Raw genomic sequence first — 19,556 nt, 5'->3', positions numbered from 1 at the left:
CTAAGTTGTTCTCTAAAGAGCTTATAACATTAACTATTCGTTATTCATTTGTAGACATTTGAATTTCGTTGTCATAAACTAATTTCAATTTTGTTCATAAAATCAGGTAGACCAAAAAGTTTTCTTTACTTGTTTACCACCAAACTTTAATCAGTTCAAACTTTTGTTTCATACGAACCACATCTCTCTGAAGTTGCTCCTACGCTTCAATTCAAAATTATTAGATAAATATTCTCGCTTTTATTAATGAGTCCCTGCCTCATTGGAAATGATAATCGGAAGAAATACTTGTGTATAGTAATGCTAGAAATGAAACAGATCGTATCAAACTGTTATTTTTAGGGAATATTTTTGTCTAAATTCATTAATTTACTTACAGGAATTCCCAACTAAACAAAGAATAAGTACTTTCATGTATATGACGCTCCTTAAAACAACACATTAATACCTAATTAATTTGTTTTCAGAATAAATTAAGATTGAAATCTTAAAGTACGATGCAAAAGGCAAATGATGTAAAGATTCTAGTGGCCCAAGAATTGGATTTAAATGTAAGTATAATTTTCATCTGCATTCAAGATTTTTATAACTAATGACATATTTTATGTTTAAACACACACAATTAAATTATTTAATTTAAATGAAAAACAAATAAAATTGGTATATATAATATGATTAATCTTTAATAATTTTATATATCTTTTTTAAGGTATTTTGACGATTCGTTGGGCACGCGGAGTTACTGTCACATGGAAAGGCTGATTACCATCATATAAATGAAGATGAAATGAGCCATGACGAAACCTGACGACATCGGGAAATATTTTCTCTGAGGCTATGAAATATGAAAAAAAATCCAAAAAATCCGAAAAAAGTACAAGAAAAAATCACAATAAAGAAGTAAACAGCATTACCAAGAAACCGTCTTCAAAAATTCTACCAAAAAGGTTGATGTCTAGAATGTTCCCGTTGGAGTTCCACATATCTATCTCTGTATATAGCAGGTACTTTCATTTTATGGAAATGTTTCCATAGTGTGGATCTAGGTTTCAACTCATCTATCATCTGAGAATGAAGCTTGTTTATAGCAATTATAATTTTAGATTAGTGCCGAAGTAATTCTTCCTTAAATTTTAATCTGTACTGTAATCACTAAATGTGTTTCCTAAAAAATATGTTGCATATAACTTTTAAGTACCTCCACTGAATAGTTGAAGGTTAAAAAAATCGACAATGGGTCGAATCCATTTATTAACAACCAAACTTATATTAAATTAACCACATAACTTAAAGGTAAACAAAGTAGTTTTATTTGAAAAGTTATATTATATATGAATATTTGTGAATCACATTTATAGTCATTTAGTGTAGCTTGAAATATAAGGAAGAATTTCATTCGAAACAGTTCTACCATTTAGTATAACTCATCTCATCTCGATATTTCTTTGCTCTGTCAATTTGTTGACACTGTGGATTCAAACGAATAGAATTATACCAAAAAATATAACTGAACCACAACTTGATGTAATATTAATACAATGCAAGATCAATTCAAATTTACTTGAAAGACGACAACGTGTTTCTAAACTACATATTTCGAATTAGGATTAATTGAATTAACCATAACTCTTGCCTATAATTGGACAGGGTGACATGCTATAAGGTGACGTAATCTTAGCAACATAATTGTTATTTTCTTTTATTTGACAAACAAACTTCCTTCGTTTCTATTGAAACATGAAAGTCTGCAAAACGTTACTCAATCCAATACTCAGTCCCAAATGTCCGTTTATTTTTGTAATTACTAATTAATTAAAATTTTATTTATGTATACATCAGGCTAGTTATCTTCCATTCAATTTCATCCCTCACCTCTCTTAGCAACAATATATATATCGGCATTTAAGTATAAAGTTAACAATGTTAACAAAAACAATTTCTATTCACATGTTAATTATCTGCAGAATCACAGACAGTATTTCTTTGATTCAAAATAAATGTCGACGAGAGATCTGCAACTGATTTGATTTCAGTGACTCGTAATCGAAACCTTCAGACAGTAGGTTGCTAGTATTGTAAATGTTTAAATATTTCACCTTTTTAAATCAAAAGATAATTCACCTAGTTGATTCTTTAAGCAAGAATTTGTGAGTGGCAAATTTCAACTAGGTACTGAAATTTTTCTATCACGTTTGGTTGGATTATTACCCTCAAATAACACTAAGATACCAATCTTTCCAAATTTGCTAATTTTATGTCAAAATTTAATTAGATTCCTCATCTCTAGATGACAACTTCATATAATGTCAGCACATTTTATTAACAAAATCATGAAAAAGTGATTTCTACTTTACAATTTGCTGATTTGCAATCTTTGTTCAGATGAAATTTATAATTAATAGCTGTATCATTTGTAATTTTGTTGAAATTTTCATCTACGTTTGTGCATATATATTTTAAGTGTCTCCACGTTTTCTTGAGAGCTGACAAATTGGACAACTTGGCCTTAGTTGCTGATTTATAATCGCGATTATAGGAACCTGGGATCCTATTAAGTAGTACTTTTCTAAAAAATCTTTATAAACTTTCAAGAGGTGAAACACAATTTACTTTATCTTGAATGTCTATAGGAGCATAAACTTTTTTTTCATTTATGATATTATTATCATTATTACAGATATTTTAGAAGAATACTGCTTAATAGGATACAAGGCTCCGCGATGTGTGGTAGTATAAAATGATCTTCTATGATCAGTATCGCGATTAAATGATCAGCGAATAAGCAGAACAAAAATATTCCATCTTTAGTTCTCGATGTTGTCAGTGTGTTGTCAAATCACGCATACTCTCAAGAAAATATGGAGACACCAAAAATATATGTGCACCAAAGTAGATGAAAATTTTAGCAGAACTGCAAATGATAAAGCCATTAATTATAAGTTTCAACCGAACTAAGATTGCAAATCAATATTTACGCAGAAAATTGTAAAATAGTAATCACTATTTTATGATTTGGTTTATGAATTGTGTTGATATTATTTGAATTTGTCATCCAGACATGAAGAATCTAAATAATGTGCGATATAAAAGTATGAAATATGGAAAGATTAGTATATCATTTGAGGGTGATAACCAATGGTGAAAAAGAAAGTGCATAGTTGAAATCTGTCGCTCAGTTATTCAAGCTGAGAGAATCACCTACGTGAATTTACTGTTGATTTAAAAAGGTGAAATATTTAAACAGTTACAAAAATAGCAACTTCCTGTCTGAATATTTATATTACGTGGCCTGAGAATCACTGAAATCAAATCAGTTGCAGATCTCTCGTCGACATTTATTTCAAGCTTCAATAGCAACCAATTGTTTGTAAAAAAATTAAATAACATTTATGTTGCTAAGATTACGTTTCCTTATGACACATGTCACAAGTATGTAATTTAGAACAAAGTTGTCTTCTCCCAAGCAAAACTTGATTTGATTCTTATATTGTATTAATATTTTACCAAATTGTGGTTCAGTTATATCTTTTCTTATAATTCTATTCGTTTTAATCCACAGTGTCAGCAAATTGACAGAGCAAAGGAATATCGTGATGATTTTTCGATTTGATATAATATTGTTGATGGTAGAAATGTTTCGAATCAATCTCATCCTTATATTTCAACCTACACTGGAAGACTATAAATGAGATTCACAAATAATTAAATATAACTTAACTTTACAAATAAAATTGCTTAGTTTAACTTAACAGCGGCGTTTACTAGACAAGGAATCGCACTTTCGGTCAGAAAAGGACGCAAAACAAAACATAGCCCGTAATGTGGTGCCGCCACGAAATCAAACAAACATTCGGTTTTAAAACGTTCGTGTGCACAATTTTTTGCATGGGACAGGACCGCACTCGAGATCTCATATTTATAACGAATTTATTGGTTGTAAATAGATTATGAAATTTATAATAGTAATGAATTCTTAATATATTTTTATTAATTAAAATTATATAAAATTAATATATGATACAATAATATATATGAAAAATATAATAATGTATACAGTTACTAATGGGGTTTGTGTCGTATAGTTAGTTCTAAACCAATCACATTTTATCATATAAACAAATATAATAAATACGATATACAAATACGGATGTCGATTTACAATCTATTATTAATTTAAAAAAATGATCTCAAAGTTAATCTTTAATCGATTCTTATTGTTTCGATTTTGATTGTGTAGGATAGTGACCTTATCTCTAAATTTGCATTTAGTACATACTCTTGGCGCCACGAAAATTACTTTCGCACCCTTAGAGTGAGGAGTGATACAAACCAGTGCATGTGACCTGCGTGTATTTTTGTGTCGAAATTTAAGTGAAATGTGATAACATCAACAAAACGGATGGAATTTTTCTGTTCGGGTAGTACTTGAGTTAAGTGGTCAATGAGAGGGGTGCGATTCAGTATACATTTAAAACGAGCCAGAAATTTTAGTTCAGTTTTGGTGGTTGAAGAAACAGTCATAGTTTCAAACAAAGAAATCATCAATTAATTGATTTTTACTTGTATATGTCACAATTTTGATATTATTTCATATTTTTGTGTCCTTGGTTTTCCATTGGTTGCATCAATATTCCATGTTCATTGTTTGTTGTTGGTTTTTCTCCCAGTGAAATTATGAATAAAGAATGATTTATTTGAAGAATGTATTATGTTTATTTCAAATCGAATTTAGTGAATTTAATATAAATATCATAGTTTTAAATTTTTATTACATATATAGTATATAGTCGGCTGCAGAATGGCATTACCACCCCAAGGTCGAGTTTATGTAATTAAATTAACTTTATAAAATTGGAATATCAAGTGACACATAATTATGAAATTTAAAATCAAAGAAGCATGAACCATTGTATATTATAATGTATTTATATATAATAGTATACAATAATAAAATAAAAGCAATATTAATTCTAGAAAATGCCGAAAACGCGTAGATTTGCTTCTTGGACAAGTAAATGTACAAAGAAAAAGGGAAGTAGAGAAAATAGGATCATATATTGTGGATAAACTTTTAGAACGAGTTGAGAATTATAAAGAATCTACCCAATGTTCCCGATATATTTTAAATGAGATACTAGATAATATTTTCAATTCACGTCCAAACGAAGAAGCTCTTAGTCCATGTGGTACAACAACCCCGTTACGTTCTGTTAGAACTAAGTCTAATTTAACCCCATGCAAAAGTGAAAGAAAAACGTTTTCAGAAATAAATGAAGAATATGAACGGTACGTTTTTATTCAAATTGGCAAAATTCATCTTTTTTGGAAACCATATCTGACGGCGACGACTTAATTAGTATTATTTTAGAATTGAAAATTTTCCTTTGGATATAGAAGTTGTTCCTGAAATCAATTCATTGACAGGTTATCGAATTGTAGATATCAGATACTTCCTAAATATAACAACTAAAATTCAAGTACAACACAACAAGAGGTGCACTGGTGGACAATTAGTTTATCTAAAAGAAGTGCGATGTGGGTTAAGAAGCACATTTATTTTAAAATGCAACATTTGTGACAAAGAAGTATCAGTTTCAACAGAAAATCCGAAAACAAGGTCCAAAATTAATAGAGCAGCTGTATGGGGAACATTTTCAGTAGGAAGCACCTACGCACATTTAATGGAATTATTGAAAGTAATGGATATTCCATGTTTATCTAAAAATTTGGATTATAAAATTCAAAATGAATTGGATCAGGTGTGTTATAGTACCATTACTGAAATTTTTATTGTTTTTATACATGAAATATTATAGGTATGGAAAGAATCATTATGGTTTGCTTTGGAAGAAGCTGGAAAATTAGAACGTGAAGCTGCAATTAAGGAAGGATATGTAGATTCACATGGCATTCCATATATAACTGATGGATATTTAGATGGAGGATGGTCTAAACGAAGCTATGGACATACGTATAATGCAAATTCTGGAGCTGTAAGTTTATAATATATTCGGATATGTAACAAATAACATTTTATGTTATAATTTGTAGGCTGTTATAATAGGGAAAACAACAGGAAAAGTATTATTCGTAGGTGTAAGGAATAAATACTGTTGTATTTGCGCTAGAGCCGAAAACAATAATGAAGCTGCTAAAACACATATTTGTTTTAAAAATTGGTCCGGTTCATCATCTTCAATGGAACAGGATATAATAGTAGAGGGATTTAATAACAGCATAGAAATGCATGGGTTGAAATACTTAAAATTTATTGCAGATGGTGATTCCTCAGTTTTTAAAAATATTAAAGAAAAGGTACCATATGGACACGAGGTAAACTTGTAATATAAAATAATAGTTAGATAAGTTTTACAAATATTTACACAATACTTTTTAGGTTGTTAAAATTGAATGCATGAACCATGTATTAAAAAATTTCAGTAAAAACCTTTACAAAATTAAAAAAGATACTCAAGGGGTCCCTGTTGATGCCAGAAAGATGTTAAAAAGCGATACTATTAATGAACTAAATAAATCAGTTCAATCTGCAATTTACGCAAATACGCAGGATCCAGAAAATCTAAGAGCCGATATTAGAAATTCAATATATCACGTTTATGGTAATCACAGTGCTTGCAAACAGTATTTGTTCACCAATACTGGAGACGTTTCTAATGATCGAACAACTCAACTTATATCTTCTGGCCTGCATCACCATCTTTTTGGTGCTATTGAGCAATTATTAATGAAGGCTGATTTACTTCTTTATAAAGAAACCAACAATAAAGCAGAAATTTTTATGAATATAATGGCTCGTTTCAATATGGGAAAAAGATTGAACATGATTCAAAGAAATTCATTTCAAATACGAGCTCATTTAAGCGTCCTCTCTTACAATTATGGTTCAGATTGGCATACAAAACCTTGGAAATCATATTTTAATGAAAGTCCAGGTAAAAATTTATAAGTGCTCAGGGTAATGAAAAAGAGCGGAAGCGCAAAAATCCTTATGATAGGGAATCTGTAAAAAAAAGGATCAAATTTTCAGGAGATTCTAACTATGGTCCTAACATAGCGGAAACATATGTTTCAGATAATGATATCAACTCATCAGTACAAAATTTGTGCGAACGTTTGAAGGTGGTGTATGCGTTATGTATATATACATAATTTTTAAACAAGTTTTCTTAAAGATTACTAAAGAAGAACAGTTTAAAATAAACGAATAAACAATTGGCCAATTTAACAATCCAAATTATTTAACGGAAAGAATGCACCGGCTTACTGCTTCCAATTTTGGAGATGTTATAAAATTAAAAGAATCGACATCTTGTGATAGTATAGTTAAAAAAATTTTAAGAAAAAATAATTTTTCTACTGAAGCTACAAAGTACGGGAAAATAAATGAAACGGTAGCAATAAAAAAATTTGAAGAAGAATACAATAAAATTGTAAAGCCTGCCGGTTTATTTGTTGACGTTCTTCATGGATATTTAGGAGCTTCACCTGATGGTATCAAATTTTTATAAATTATATTGTGTATTTTTATAATTAAATTTTTATATTTTCAGGAATTATATCTGAAGACGAAATTGTGGAGGTCAAGTGTTCTTATAAGACCTTCACATCTGGATATTCGTTAGAAGAGGGGATTATAAGAAAACAAATACCATATTTGTCAATGAAAGACAATAAAATGGCACTTAGGAAAAATCACGAATATTACTATCAAATACAAGGCCAACTAAATATTATAGGAGCTAAACGATGCTATTTTATTGTATATTCAGGGCCAAAAAATAAAATTCACGTCGAAGTAATTCCTAAAGATGAAGACTTTTGAATTAACAAAATGCTTCCAAAATTGGAAAGATTCTTTTTGAATTGTCTGGGGCCAGAGATAATTTTAAATAGAAGAGGGCGAAATTTAAAATGTTTAGATCCATCCTACATCAGAGAAGCGCAAGAAAAGAAAAAAAAAATGACATTTTAATAAAACATTAATTTTTGAAATAATTTGTTTCGCTACGTTCCATTCCTATAAATTTCATTCAAATTATAAAGTTTACGCATTACTTTACTGTAATTATAAACCAAACAATATTGTATATAAAAAGTGTTTTGATTTTAATTTATCAGATAATGAAAATTGTATTGTATTATATTATATTGAACAATAAGCAGAATTTTCATTTTAGATTTCCAGGTTAAAAATTTACTATTTAAATAATTTGATAACTATTTAAATAATGAGATTATAATATATTTTTACATCACATAAATTTAATTAATGATGAATAATCAATTATCAATATTTTTTAAAAAAATATATATTATTTTTGAATTTCTTGTATGATACAGGCTCACATGGCTTTCTTACATGTGGCCAATTTGTAATTCTGAAATTAGTAGTATTATGAATCAAATTTTATTACTATAATAACGTATAAAAATGTACAAATTTCCCTGAATACGTCCAGTCAATAGGCCATCTATGAATAATGAGTGGAACACATGACATACCCCCCTTCCTTCACCCCAATCACTGATACTTACAGATTTCTATGATTATTCGGTTTACGTATGAAATTTTATTAATTTGCTAATTTGGAGCAAATCTAAAAAACGAATTATTTTTCTCGGAAAATTTTTACTGTACAGTCTTGTTAAATATCTAAACTTTGACATGACATATTTCATTTACCAAAATATTCTTTATTTTTTGAGTTATTTGCTGTACAAAAATGGTAGAAAATGACCTTAGTTTGATCATCAATCACTTTGTTATTAAATAAAATTACGGCTTTAAAACTATGTCATGTCAAAGATCAAACATTTGTTAATCCACACCCAAAACTTCAAATAGATTGATTGCGTAGTTATTGAGATTTGCTCCAAGTCGTCGGCGGCGTTTGTATAGGGAATTTAACACAGGGAGACGCCGCCCTTAAGGCGATAATTTAGTTTGGTGTTATAAAATGGTTTCGACACATTGTCGATTATTTTAAACTCCAATTATTCAGTAGCAAGATTTACAGCTATATATAACATAATTATTTATAATATATACAACATAATTATTAAGGAAACGCATTTACCGTCATAAAGTACAGATTACAATAGGAAAAATTTCTTCGCCACAATTATCAAATTATAATTATTATAAACATGCTTAATTCTCAAATGTTAGATGAGTTGAAACATAGGTCCATACTGTGGAAACATTTCAACAAAATGAAAGTACCTGCTTTATACACACACAGATATGTGGAACTCCAGCAGGAACATTCCAGTCCTCAGCCTTGTTTTATTCTTTATTGGGATTTTTTCTTGTACTTTTTTCTGATTTCTTGGATTTTTTTTTTCATATTTCATAGCCTCGGAGAAAATATTTCCCGATATCGTGTGGCTTTGTCGTAGCTCATTTCATCTTCATTTATATGATAGTAATCAGTCTGTCAATGTGTAACTAACTCCTGGTGTCCAACGAATCGTCGAAATAGTTTATTTGTTTTTTATTTAAATTAAATAATTTAATTGTGTATGTTTTAGCATAAAATATATCATTAATTATAAAAATCTTGAATACAGATGAAAATTATACGTACATTTAAATCCAATTCTTGGGACACTAGAATCTTTCCAGCATTTGCCTTTTACATCGTACTTTCAGATTTCAATCTGAATTTATTCTGAAAACAAATTATGTATAAGAGAGGTATGTTTCCGTATGAACTGGTTACAGTTTGGTGGTAACCAAATAAAGAAATCTTTTTGGGCTACTTGATTTAATGAAAAATATTTAAATTTGTTTATGACAACGAAATTCAAATATTTGCAAATGAATAACAAATTGTTAATGTCATAAGCTCTTTATAGAACAACTTAAGAAACATAGTTCTTAATTATTTTTTACAGGTAGATCAAGATGGAACATATTGTATAAAATTTCATAAGATTTGTGCTCACAATCATTAACATCCATATTGCTAAAAAGTAAATCCCAATCAACTAATGATAAGTGATAGTTTAATGAGTAAACCTCAGTACTCATGAAAACACTATACTCATCATTAGTCCAATTCACTCGGGGCAGATTTCAATCTCCAGCTACTAAAAATATATCCACTGATGCACAATGATTGGAATCAAAAACTGAACCAGATGCTGGTAAACTGTTCCAATTATTCACTTTTGGCTTTTGACCTTAATGGAAATAAAGACTTCCGGTACTTTCGTGTCCTTTCGGTGAGCGCAGGGGTGCGTCATCATCAGACGATTTCGACATCACCTTCATAGGCGTGACCCACTTCGTGGAAAACTTTTGCGTTTTGGAGGTGTGGGGTGGCCAGTTGGGAGAAAGGATTGGTGTTAGAAGTAGAAGTATTTCCAGGATTTACCGAAGGTGTCTGTAGTTTAGCAGAGAGCAGATATTTTATTCCTAAGGCATAGTTTTCGGGTACCTCTTGAAGCGCCGGCAGACATTTGGGTTTTATTGAGTTTTTCACTTGGTTTGTCATTTCTCCTCAAATTACACATAGTTTATTGATTTAGTAACTGATATATATATATAATATGTACAGTTATATCCTTCAAACACGGCGCCCAAAGTCGTGCCGGTTCGAATATCCGTACCGACACGACGATCCCCGACTGAGACCGTACCGATTCACATCCGGGACAATGCAGTAAGTTTTCTTTTGTTTTTTAAATATTATATAAATGTCCTTAGATACATACTTTATTGTCACTAATGGTTAATGATAATAAAATAATTTGACTATAAATTTTGAATGTATTTTTTCATATACATTTGATTTATCTGAGTTTGAATCCGAATATAAAAGCACACTGGTAAAAAGTAATAATTTTCAAGGAAATAAATAATATATATTAGGGCAAATTTTAATATTGATAAGATTTAGATGACTGAGATAATGTTAGAAATTGTTCAGTGTTCAAATTTATGTATATTGAATTGAATTAAAGCAAAAAGATAAATACACTAACATTTAGAAAAAAGTTTTCATAGAAAAGAAACACTTAAATTAGTTTGGCAAAATTGTGAAGACTGATATGGAATACGGTTCGTATTCTTTGACAACTCATTGACAATCTTGACAACTGATCTTTGTGTAAATTTATTTTGTTCTGTATCCGATCCTATAATGCTTTTTGGCGAATTACGGAAAGAGGTTATTTCAATCTGCCAAAATGTGCGGAATGTGGATCGTATAAATATTACTCCAGGAGCTGACCCAGCGTACAAAATATGATAATATGCTTTCCTTAGTTAACTTAATGCTGTCTTGTTAACCCTAATTAGTTTACTTGAAGCATTCTTCTAAAAAAATCTAATTTACAGCACAATGTAGCTTACACTATTATAAAGAATGAAAAATTTTGACACTACTTAAAACAAATAATGTTTCATCTCCTCTTGGGAAGCCAATTATAACTGATGCGATGACCTGGTAGGAGTGCACTGAAACTACACATAAACTGTTAAAATTGTAATTTGAATTGTGCGCCTGTGGACAGTTAAGTTGTAATTTTAACACTAAATTCTTATATATAAATTTTTCTTCAGAAATAATAAATTCTTTTAAGCCCAGAAAGGCTTATTTACTGAGAAAAGTAATAAAGTTAACCTAAAACGTCAATACGACAATTGAAAGGTGATTTCTCGTAACATCTGGAATAAGAGTTCTTAAATTGTCAGCAAACAATCAATTGGCATTAATTGAAAAGTTAACCGGCCGAGATAATTACGTAACCTGGCGATTTGCTGTAAAAACACATCTACAGCAAGAGAAGTTGTGGACTGCATAAACCTCCCCACATGTGTCATTGTGGACACAAAATGAGTCACAAAGGCAAAAACTAGGATAAATTTACCAGTTGACTAAATAAATTACGTGCACATACAAGAGAGTAGTACTGCAAAAGAAGTATAGGATACGTTTTCATAAGTATTTGATAACTCTTGGTTGACACGCTGTGATGGGCTGCTGCATGATCTCTGTAATACTTCACTTACTGCATGTTAAAACGTAGAGAAATATGTGAGCAAAATAATGTGTACCGCTCACAAGCTCAGAAACATTGGTTTCGAAGTTGACGATGAATGGCTATTTACAGTGCAACTCTCCGGTCTACCAGAATCCTATCAACCAATGATTATTACTATTGAAAGCTCCGGCATGAAGATAACTTCAATTTTTGTGTGTGTTGTTCGGTTTCCCAGTCAACAAGAACAACCACAAGAAACAAAGTAAGTAAGGGTGCTACACTTGTAATAAGTAAGGTCATAAAAGTCCTCAAATGCAAATCCAGGACCAAGAATGTTCAACAAAAAGCAAGTAGTTTATCATATGCTGTTGTGTTTGAGGCAACATCCAGCCAAAATGACCCATGGCAAGTGGCTTCTGGTGCATCGTCACACATGACAAGACGTAAGAATGCTCAGTACAAGTGAGGTTAGACCATGACGATGAAGGTCAAAACAAAAAGGTGCTTTTTACGAAAGTATTATATGTTCCTAAACTGGCAACAGATTTATTGTCTCTAAGGCAGATTATTTGCGGTGGTAGCCAAGTAAAATTTGACGGAACAGGCTGTGTTATGTGAGGGTCGACTGGAATAGTATTAGGATTAGCATTAGTCTTTTCAAATCTGTTTAAAATTTGTTCCACATAAATACTAAAACTTTCTATTTGCATTCCCAAATAATTACTTGGGGTTTCCATTATTTTAATTTCAAATGTGTTTTTCAGTTCTCTTTTAAATTAATTTAGTTCTGATTCATCAGTTGAGAATAACAGGCTATCATCAACATAGACACAACTAGCATTTCTTCTTACTGAAATCAAATTTACTTGAAAGAAGACAACTTTTTTCTAAATTACATATTTCGAATATGGTTTATTTGGACATTTTGTTTATATTGTAACGTCTGGCACATGTCACAAGAAAACGTAATCTTAGCAACATAAATGTTATTTTCTTTTATTTGTTAAACAAATTTCCTTCGTTGCTACTGAAACTTGAAAGTTCGTGATTTCCGTGATTTTTCAGGACTCGTAATCGAAATTTTCAGACAAAAACTTGCCATTAACGTGGTTGATTCTTTAATTAGTGAGCCATAATTTTCAACGGTGCACTGAATTTTTCTCTTTCACTTTTGGTTGGGTTATCACTCTCCCACCACACTGAGATACCAATGTTTCCATATTTCCTAATTTTATGACGAAATTTATTTAGATTCCTCATGTTTGGATGACAAGTTCAAATAATGTCAATACAACTTTTAAACCAAATCATGAAATATTGATTTCTATTCTACAATTTTCTGCGTAAAGATTTGCAATCTTTTTACAGTAGAAATTTATAAGTAATAGCATTTTTTGTTGGTTTGTTACATATATATTTTTAGTGTCTCCACGTTTTCTTGAGTGTTCCTAACGAGTACGCACGTTTTGACAACTCTTTGACAACTTAGTCAACTAATGTTGGAATATTTTCGTTCTGGTTATTTTATACGACAAAGCATCGCAGAGCCTGGGATCCTATTAACCAGTATTTTTCTAAATATCTACTTTATAGTGCAACAAGGGCAACATAATTAAAAGGAACGCTTACGAAATTATAGACATTCAAGAAGTGAGACACGATTACTTGTTTTACTTATATGTTCCATACTTGCTTTAAAAATGTGTTAAAATCGTGGTAGTAACTCTCCATATGCGTTGAATTGTAAATGGAGTTCTTAGGATGCTTTATTTAAATTTGCAATTTGTAAAAAGAAATAATTTTTGAGGGTATTAGAGAGTTTGATGTATAACCCGAAAAGTTTTGACATTGACAGAATTTGGAAGGGTGTGACAACTAAGTTGACTTATTAATTACTAGTCAGTAATAAATGATGTTAACAGAGAAATGGAAAGATTAAATATTTCATTCATAATTTCTTCTTCAACAATAACGCATACTTTAAGCTGGAATTTATTGTATATGTATTCTTGAACCTCTGTGTTTGAACTCTTTCAGCACCAGAATATTCACCAGCTTTTCTTTTACATTTACGCAAATTCATTTTAGTTTGAGCCAAACCAACTTTTCTAGATAAACTACCGCCTAATCTGTTACACATTTCTAAATTTCAAACATATTACATTAAAACCTTTTACCTAAAGTGTAACTTTCGAAAATAGTGTTGATTTATTTTTTTTAAAAAACTAATCACTTTATATTACAATCGTTATGATTATCTACAGTGGAAAACTTACTTGACAACTCCAGCCCAGTTTGTTAAGCAAACAATAATTCATGGCAGATTCTATCAAATGCCTTTTAAAAGTCTATATAAACAACATCAACCTGTAAATAATAACTGTCGAATTGTTATAAATAAGAAGGTTGGTCGCAGAAGATTTACATTTACAAATTCCGTGTTGACTCTCATTTATAATATTTTGGAACTATGGCATAATAATTTTGGAAATGAATTTTTTTGGACAATTATGGAATACAAAACATTTTTCATACAGGCCTAAATTTGTTACAAGTAAACTATCTCCATTCTTTAAGGTACGTATAATAAATGAATTTTTCTGTGCATTAGGAAATAAAGCACATTTTAAAAACAAGTTAAATTTCATGGTTAGAGGCTTTGTTAATGATAATCCACAATTCATTCAATACTGTAGAAGGAATATCATAAGGACCTCTATTACTAGATAAATCTGACTTCTGAGTTCATTAAAAACATCAATCTGGAAAAAATTATTATTATTTTTTGAATATAAACAAAAATATTTTCATGACAAAACGATATTGCTTAAATTTGTGTTTGCATTGAAAGCTAAAAAATTAAACAAATGTCTCACGTGTAAAAAGTAAATACTTATTTCTTTTGTAGTTTTCGTCTTTTCAACGACGAAATTGTAAGTTACCAAATAATTGTTCAAGTTCAGTTTTGAAATAAAATTACATTTTGTACATATTCAGGTTCCAACAGCAATGAAGGAGATATGTTTATTAATCAAAAGTAAAACATACTTTTGTTGTCTGAAGAATATGCAATGCTTTAATACAATTCAATATACATAAATTTGAACACTAAGAAAATCGGGTACCTCTGGAAAGGTCGGCAGACTTTTGGGTTTTATTGAGTTTTTCACTTAGCTTGTCTCTTTTCCGGACACTACACATAGTTTATTGATTTAGTAACCGATGTTACCAGCCAAATTAACAACTCTTCTCTTTCGAATATGGTAACTATTATAACTAAATTCAAACAGAAGAATGACAATCAACTCACACCAAAATTGTTACTATCAACAATATTCCCTGGTTGCTAACCACACTTTGAACAATTGACAAAAGTTGCTAACAATAAAAGACTTTTCTGTTGTTACCAATGGCAGCGGTAACAATCGTCATTTATCCAAGTTTGGGTAGCAACTACTGAAACCTGTCCATCTTTTGTCTGAATTTAGTTAGTTACTAAATTCAGACAAATAAAAAAAATTGTTTACTTGGTTGGTAACCTTGGTTTCCAATTCAAGAAACAACCGAATTAAGTTTTGGTTTCCGTACTATAAACAATTTAATAACTGAATTAGCGGTCATGAAATGCGAAAACAGCAGCAGCAGTGTTACTCCTTTCTTGCTTTGGTTAATTTCTATTCCAAAAAAAACTTAGCATTTTCTGATCTCCAATTTCTCAGCTAATTCTCTCTTAATTTCATTACCAGTTTGATTTTCGACAGTTCGTTTGTACTCCTTAAATTTTTCAAGAAATTCTCCTTTTGACATGAGAAAATACACCTAAATGTTAGAAGATATCTTGATCCACCATTGGTTCTAACTCGCATTGGTCCGCAGATGTCTGAATGAACAATATTCAGCAACTGCTTAATTCTTAATTCTCTGGCAGTAAAGTTTGTCCTTGCCTGTTTACCTCGTTGATATATGTCACACCACGTGGGTAATTTATCGTTATCCAATTTTATTTATACTTAAATAAATAATATATATAAAATATATAAAATAATTGTTTCAATAGTGCCGGTCCATTTGAAGCATGGATTTAGTCCAATTTAAGCCATACAGCTTTGGAAATCTCGCATCCTTTGATACTCTTGAGGTCCGATGGGCTTATGCATAGGATCATGTCCGCATTTACCTTTTTATCTTATTTACATCCACGTTTTAAGCGCTGATTCACTTTTTGTGTCACCCTGACATATAACTGGCTTTGATACTTCACCATTAACGAAATCCCAGGTATCGATTTTGGTAAGTAACGCCTCTACCTGAATCCGCCTCGTGTCGAAATTTTCTTTGGACAGAAGTTCAATTCTTGTCCCACATATCGCCATCTCGAGTCCCATGTTTCGATAGTATGGACCTACGTTATAACTCATCCTACATCTGAGAATTAAGCTTGTTTATTCTAATTATAATTTTAGAATAGTGCCGAAGTAATTCTTCCTTAAAATTTAATCCGTACTGTAATCAGTAAATGTGTTTTCTAAAAAATTATGTCGTATATATCTTTTAAGTACTTCTTTCCACTAACTAATAGGAGTTTAAAATTAATTAAATTAACCACAAAACTTAAACAAAGTAGTTTTATTTGGAAAGTTATATTATATTTAAATATTTGGGAACCACATTTATAGTCATTTTGTGTAAGTAGAAATATAAGGATGAAATTAATTTGGAACAGTTCTATCATTAAAGTTATTATAACTCATCTCGACATTTCTTTGCCCTGTCAGTTTGTTGACACTGTGGATTCAAACAAATAGAATTATAACAAAAAATATAACTGAACCACAATTTGATGTAATATTAATACAATATAAGATCAAATCAAATTTACTTGAAAGAAGACAACGTGTTTCCAAACCACATATTTTGAATTAGGTTTAATTGAATTAACCATAACTCTTGCCTATAATTGGACAGGCTGACATACATCATAAGGTGACGTAATCTTAGCAACATAAATGTTATTTTCTCTTATTTGACTAACATATCTCCCTTCGTTGCAACTGAAACAGGAAAGATTGCAAAATGTCACTCAATACAACACTCACTCCAAAATGTTCGTTTAATTTTGTACTAATTAATTAAAATTTTATTTATGTGTATATACATCAGGCAAGTTACTTGTTTTCAATTTCATCCCCCACCTCTCTTAGTAGCAAAATATATTTCTGCATTTAAGTATAAAGTTAATGAAAACAATTTTTATTCACATGTTAATTATCTGTCAGATTCACAGGCAGTATTCCTTTGATGGAAAATAAATGTCGTCGAGACTTCTACAACTGATTTGATTTCAGTGACTCGTAATCGGAACCTTCGGACAGTAGGTTCCTATTATTGTAACTGTTTAAATATGTCACCTTTTTAAATCAAAAAATAATTCACGTAGTTGATTCTTTAAGCAAGAATTAGTGAGCGGCAAATTTCAACTAGGTACTGAATTTCTCTCTTTCACGTTTGGTTGGATTATCACCCTCAAACAACACTAAGATACCAATCTTTCTAATTTTGCTAATTTTATGTCAAAATTTATTTAGATCCCTCATGTCTAGATGACAAGTTCAAATAATGACAACACAATTTATAAACAAAATCAAATCACAATTTTCTGTGTAAAAATTTGCAATCTTTGTTGAGTTGAAATTTATAATTAATAGCTCATTTGTAATTTTGATGAAATTTTCATCTACTTTAGTGCATATATATTTTAAGTGTCTCCACGTTTTCTTGAGAGCTCGTAACCGCTACGCACGTTTTGACAACTTGCTGACAAATTAGACTACTTGGGCATGTTGGGGTATTTTCATTCTAATTAGTTGCTAATCTTATAATCGCGATTATAGGAACCTGGGATCATTTTAAGTAGTATTTTTCTAAAAAAACTACTTTACCGTGCAATAAGGTATAACATAACTGAAAAGAAAGATAAACATTCAAGAGGTGACACACAATTTACTTGGTTTATCTATATGCTATATGCAGAATCTTAACATCTACTACATGTCTGATCGGTATTCTAAATAAATGATTTTCCAAGTAAATTGCATCGGAATTCTTGACTCTGTTATAGCGTAAGCTTTATTTTCAAGAATAAGATATTTTTTCGCATTGTAAATTAAATTATATCAGCAGAATGCTACACAGTTAACTGTGACAGGAAAACAGCTCCTCGATTATTATTATAGGATCCTGTGTTCAGAATCATTTATTTAGAATCATCTCGACAATTTATAATAACAACGTTGTATACTTGGTAAGGCCTTTATAAAATCGGCCAACAAGCAAAATGAAATAACTCCAACATCAGTTGACAGTTAGTTGTCAAAACACACGTACAGAACCAGAGTTCTCAAAAACTTATTCTCTCGTTTTAAGAAATTGTTAATAAATAATTTCATTATTTATTCCATATAGTATTATTCAAGCCTTAACCATTAATTTAAACCACACACATTTTCCATTTAAATTTGATTCACTGATGTTAATCATTAAATTTGACTTTCCTTAGACATTATGTGTTATTCCTTATGAATTACATCTGAAATAAATTAATGGCGTGTATGTAGTTGTTGATTTTTTGAATGGTGAGACACCTACTGTTCTAAAGTTTCACAGCATCTCTTGAATGTTGAAATTGTTAATATTTTAAATTAAGTTTTGGGAACAGTTGTAAATAACAGTTGCTAGGCTACAACAAGTGTTCTATTGTTTTTTAAATTTGGATTCCCATAGATACATAATTTATTGCAGTTAATCAAGGCGGAATATTGTAACAATTACATTAATAACGAAATATATCTATTTTAGTGCCCTGATTTCAAATAGTGTTAATTAATCATGAAACTCTCGGAAATCAAGCCACATGAAAATTTCCCGTGGGCTTTAATTTTGCTGTATCAAAAATATTTTGATTTAAATAATTATATTTAAAGTTCACTTAAATAAAGTTAGGAGATAAGATATATTAATAAAACACCAAAATGTCTTAGAAACTGTAAAAAAGTATCCCGATTTGTATATATATCAAAAGTTAACCAAAGTTATACAATATTACAGAGTACAGAGAGTATTTAGTGTAAAATATCGTGTTATATATACCGCCCCTTTGGTTGACTGAATCAACGCACTACAACGCCGTATAATCAAATTGAGACATCCCTAATTAAAAATCGCTCCGTTATTTTCCTTCTTTCAAAAAAATCTTTGGTCACTGTGTTTTTCACTCTCTTCTACAATATGATTTATTCAATCAATTTTTGAAGATAATTTTTGCAATACCCTCAAAAATTATTTCTTTTTACAGATTGCAAATTTAAATAAAGTATCTTAAGAACTCCATCTACATCCCAACGCATATGGAGAGTTACCACCACGATATTAACATATTTTTGAAGCAAGTATGGAGCATACAGGTAAAGCAAGTAAATTGTGTCTCACTTCTTGAATGTCTATAAGAGCATAAACTTTCATTTCAATGATGATATACCTTATTACAG

At 30.2% G+C, this 19,556-nt stretch overlaps 1 protein-coding gene across 1 annotated transcript; it reads left to right on the top strand.

The window, feature by feature from the left end:
• Positions 1-5,745: 5,745 nt before the first annotated feature.
• Positions 5,746-7,843, top strand: LOC126264996 (uncharacterized). The gene is made up of 5 exons (XM_049965005.1): positions 5,746-5,769; positions 5,817-5,993; positions 6,052-6,333; positions 6,398-6,620; positions 7,572-7,843. Exons 1-5 carry the CDS (start codon positions 5,746-5,748, stop codon positions 7,841-7,843), a joined length of 978 nt encoding a protein of 325 aa, XP_049820962.1.
• Positions 7,844-19,556: the final 11,713 nt, after the last annotated feature.

This window comes from Aethina tumida, chromosome 1, assembly GCF_024364675.1.
Source record: "Aethina tumida isolate Nest 87 chromosome 1, icAetTumi1.1, whole genome shotgun sequence".
NCBI classification, from domain to species: Eukaryota; Metazoa; Arthropoda; class Insecta; order Coleoptera; family Nitidulidae; genus Aethina; species Aethina tumida.
The sequence above is the reverse complement of the archived record's forward strand: the minus strand, read 5'-3'. Positions and strand labels throughout refer to the sequence as shown.

Excerpts from the sequence above, each read along its gene's own strand:
- LOC126264996 (XM_049965005.1), top strand. The coding sequence starts at position 5,746 with ATGAATTGGATCAGGTGTGTTATA. Across the intron at positions 5,770-5,816 it reads ATTGGATCAGGTGTGTTATA|GTATGGAAAGAATCATTATG; the intron begins GTACCATTACTG and ends GAAATATTATAG. Across the intron at positions 6,334-6,397 it reads AGGTACCATATGGACACGAG|GTTGTTAAAATTGAATGCAT; the intron begins GTAAACTTGTAA and ends AATACTTTTTAG.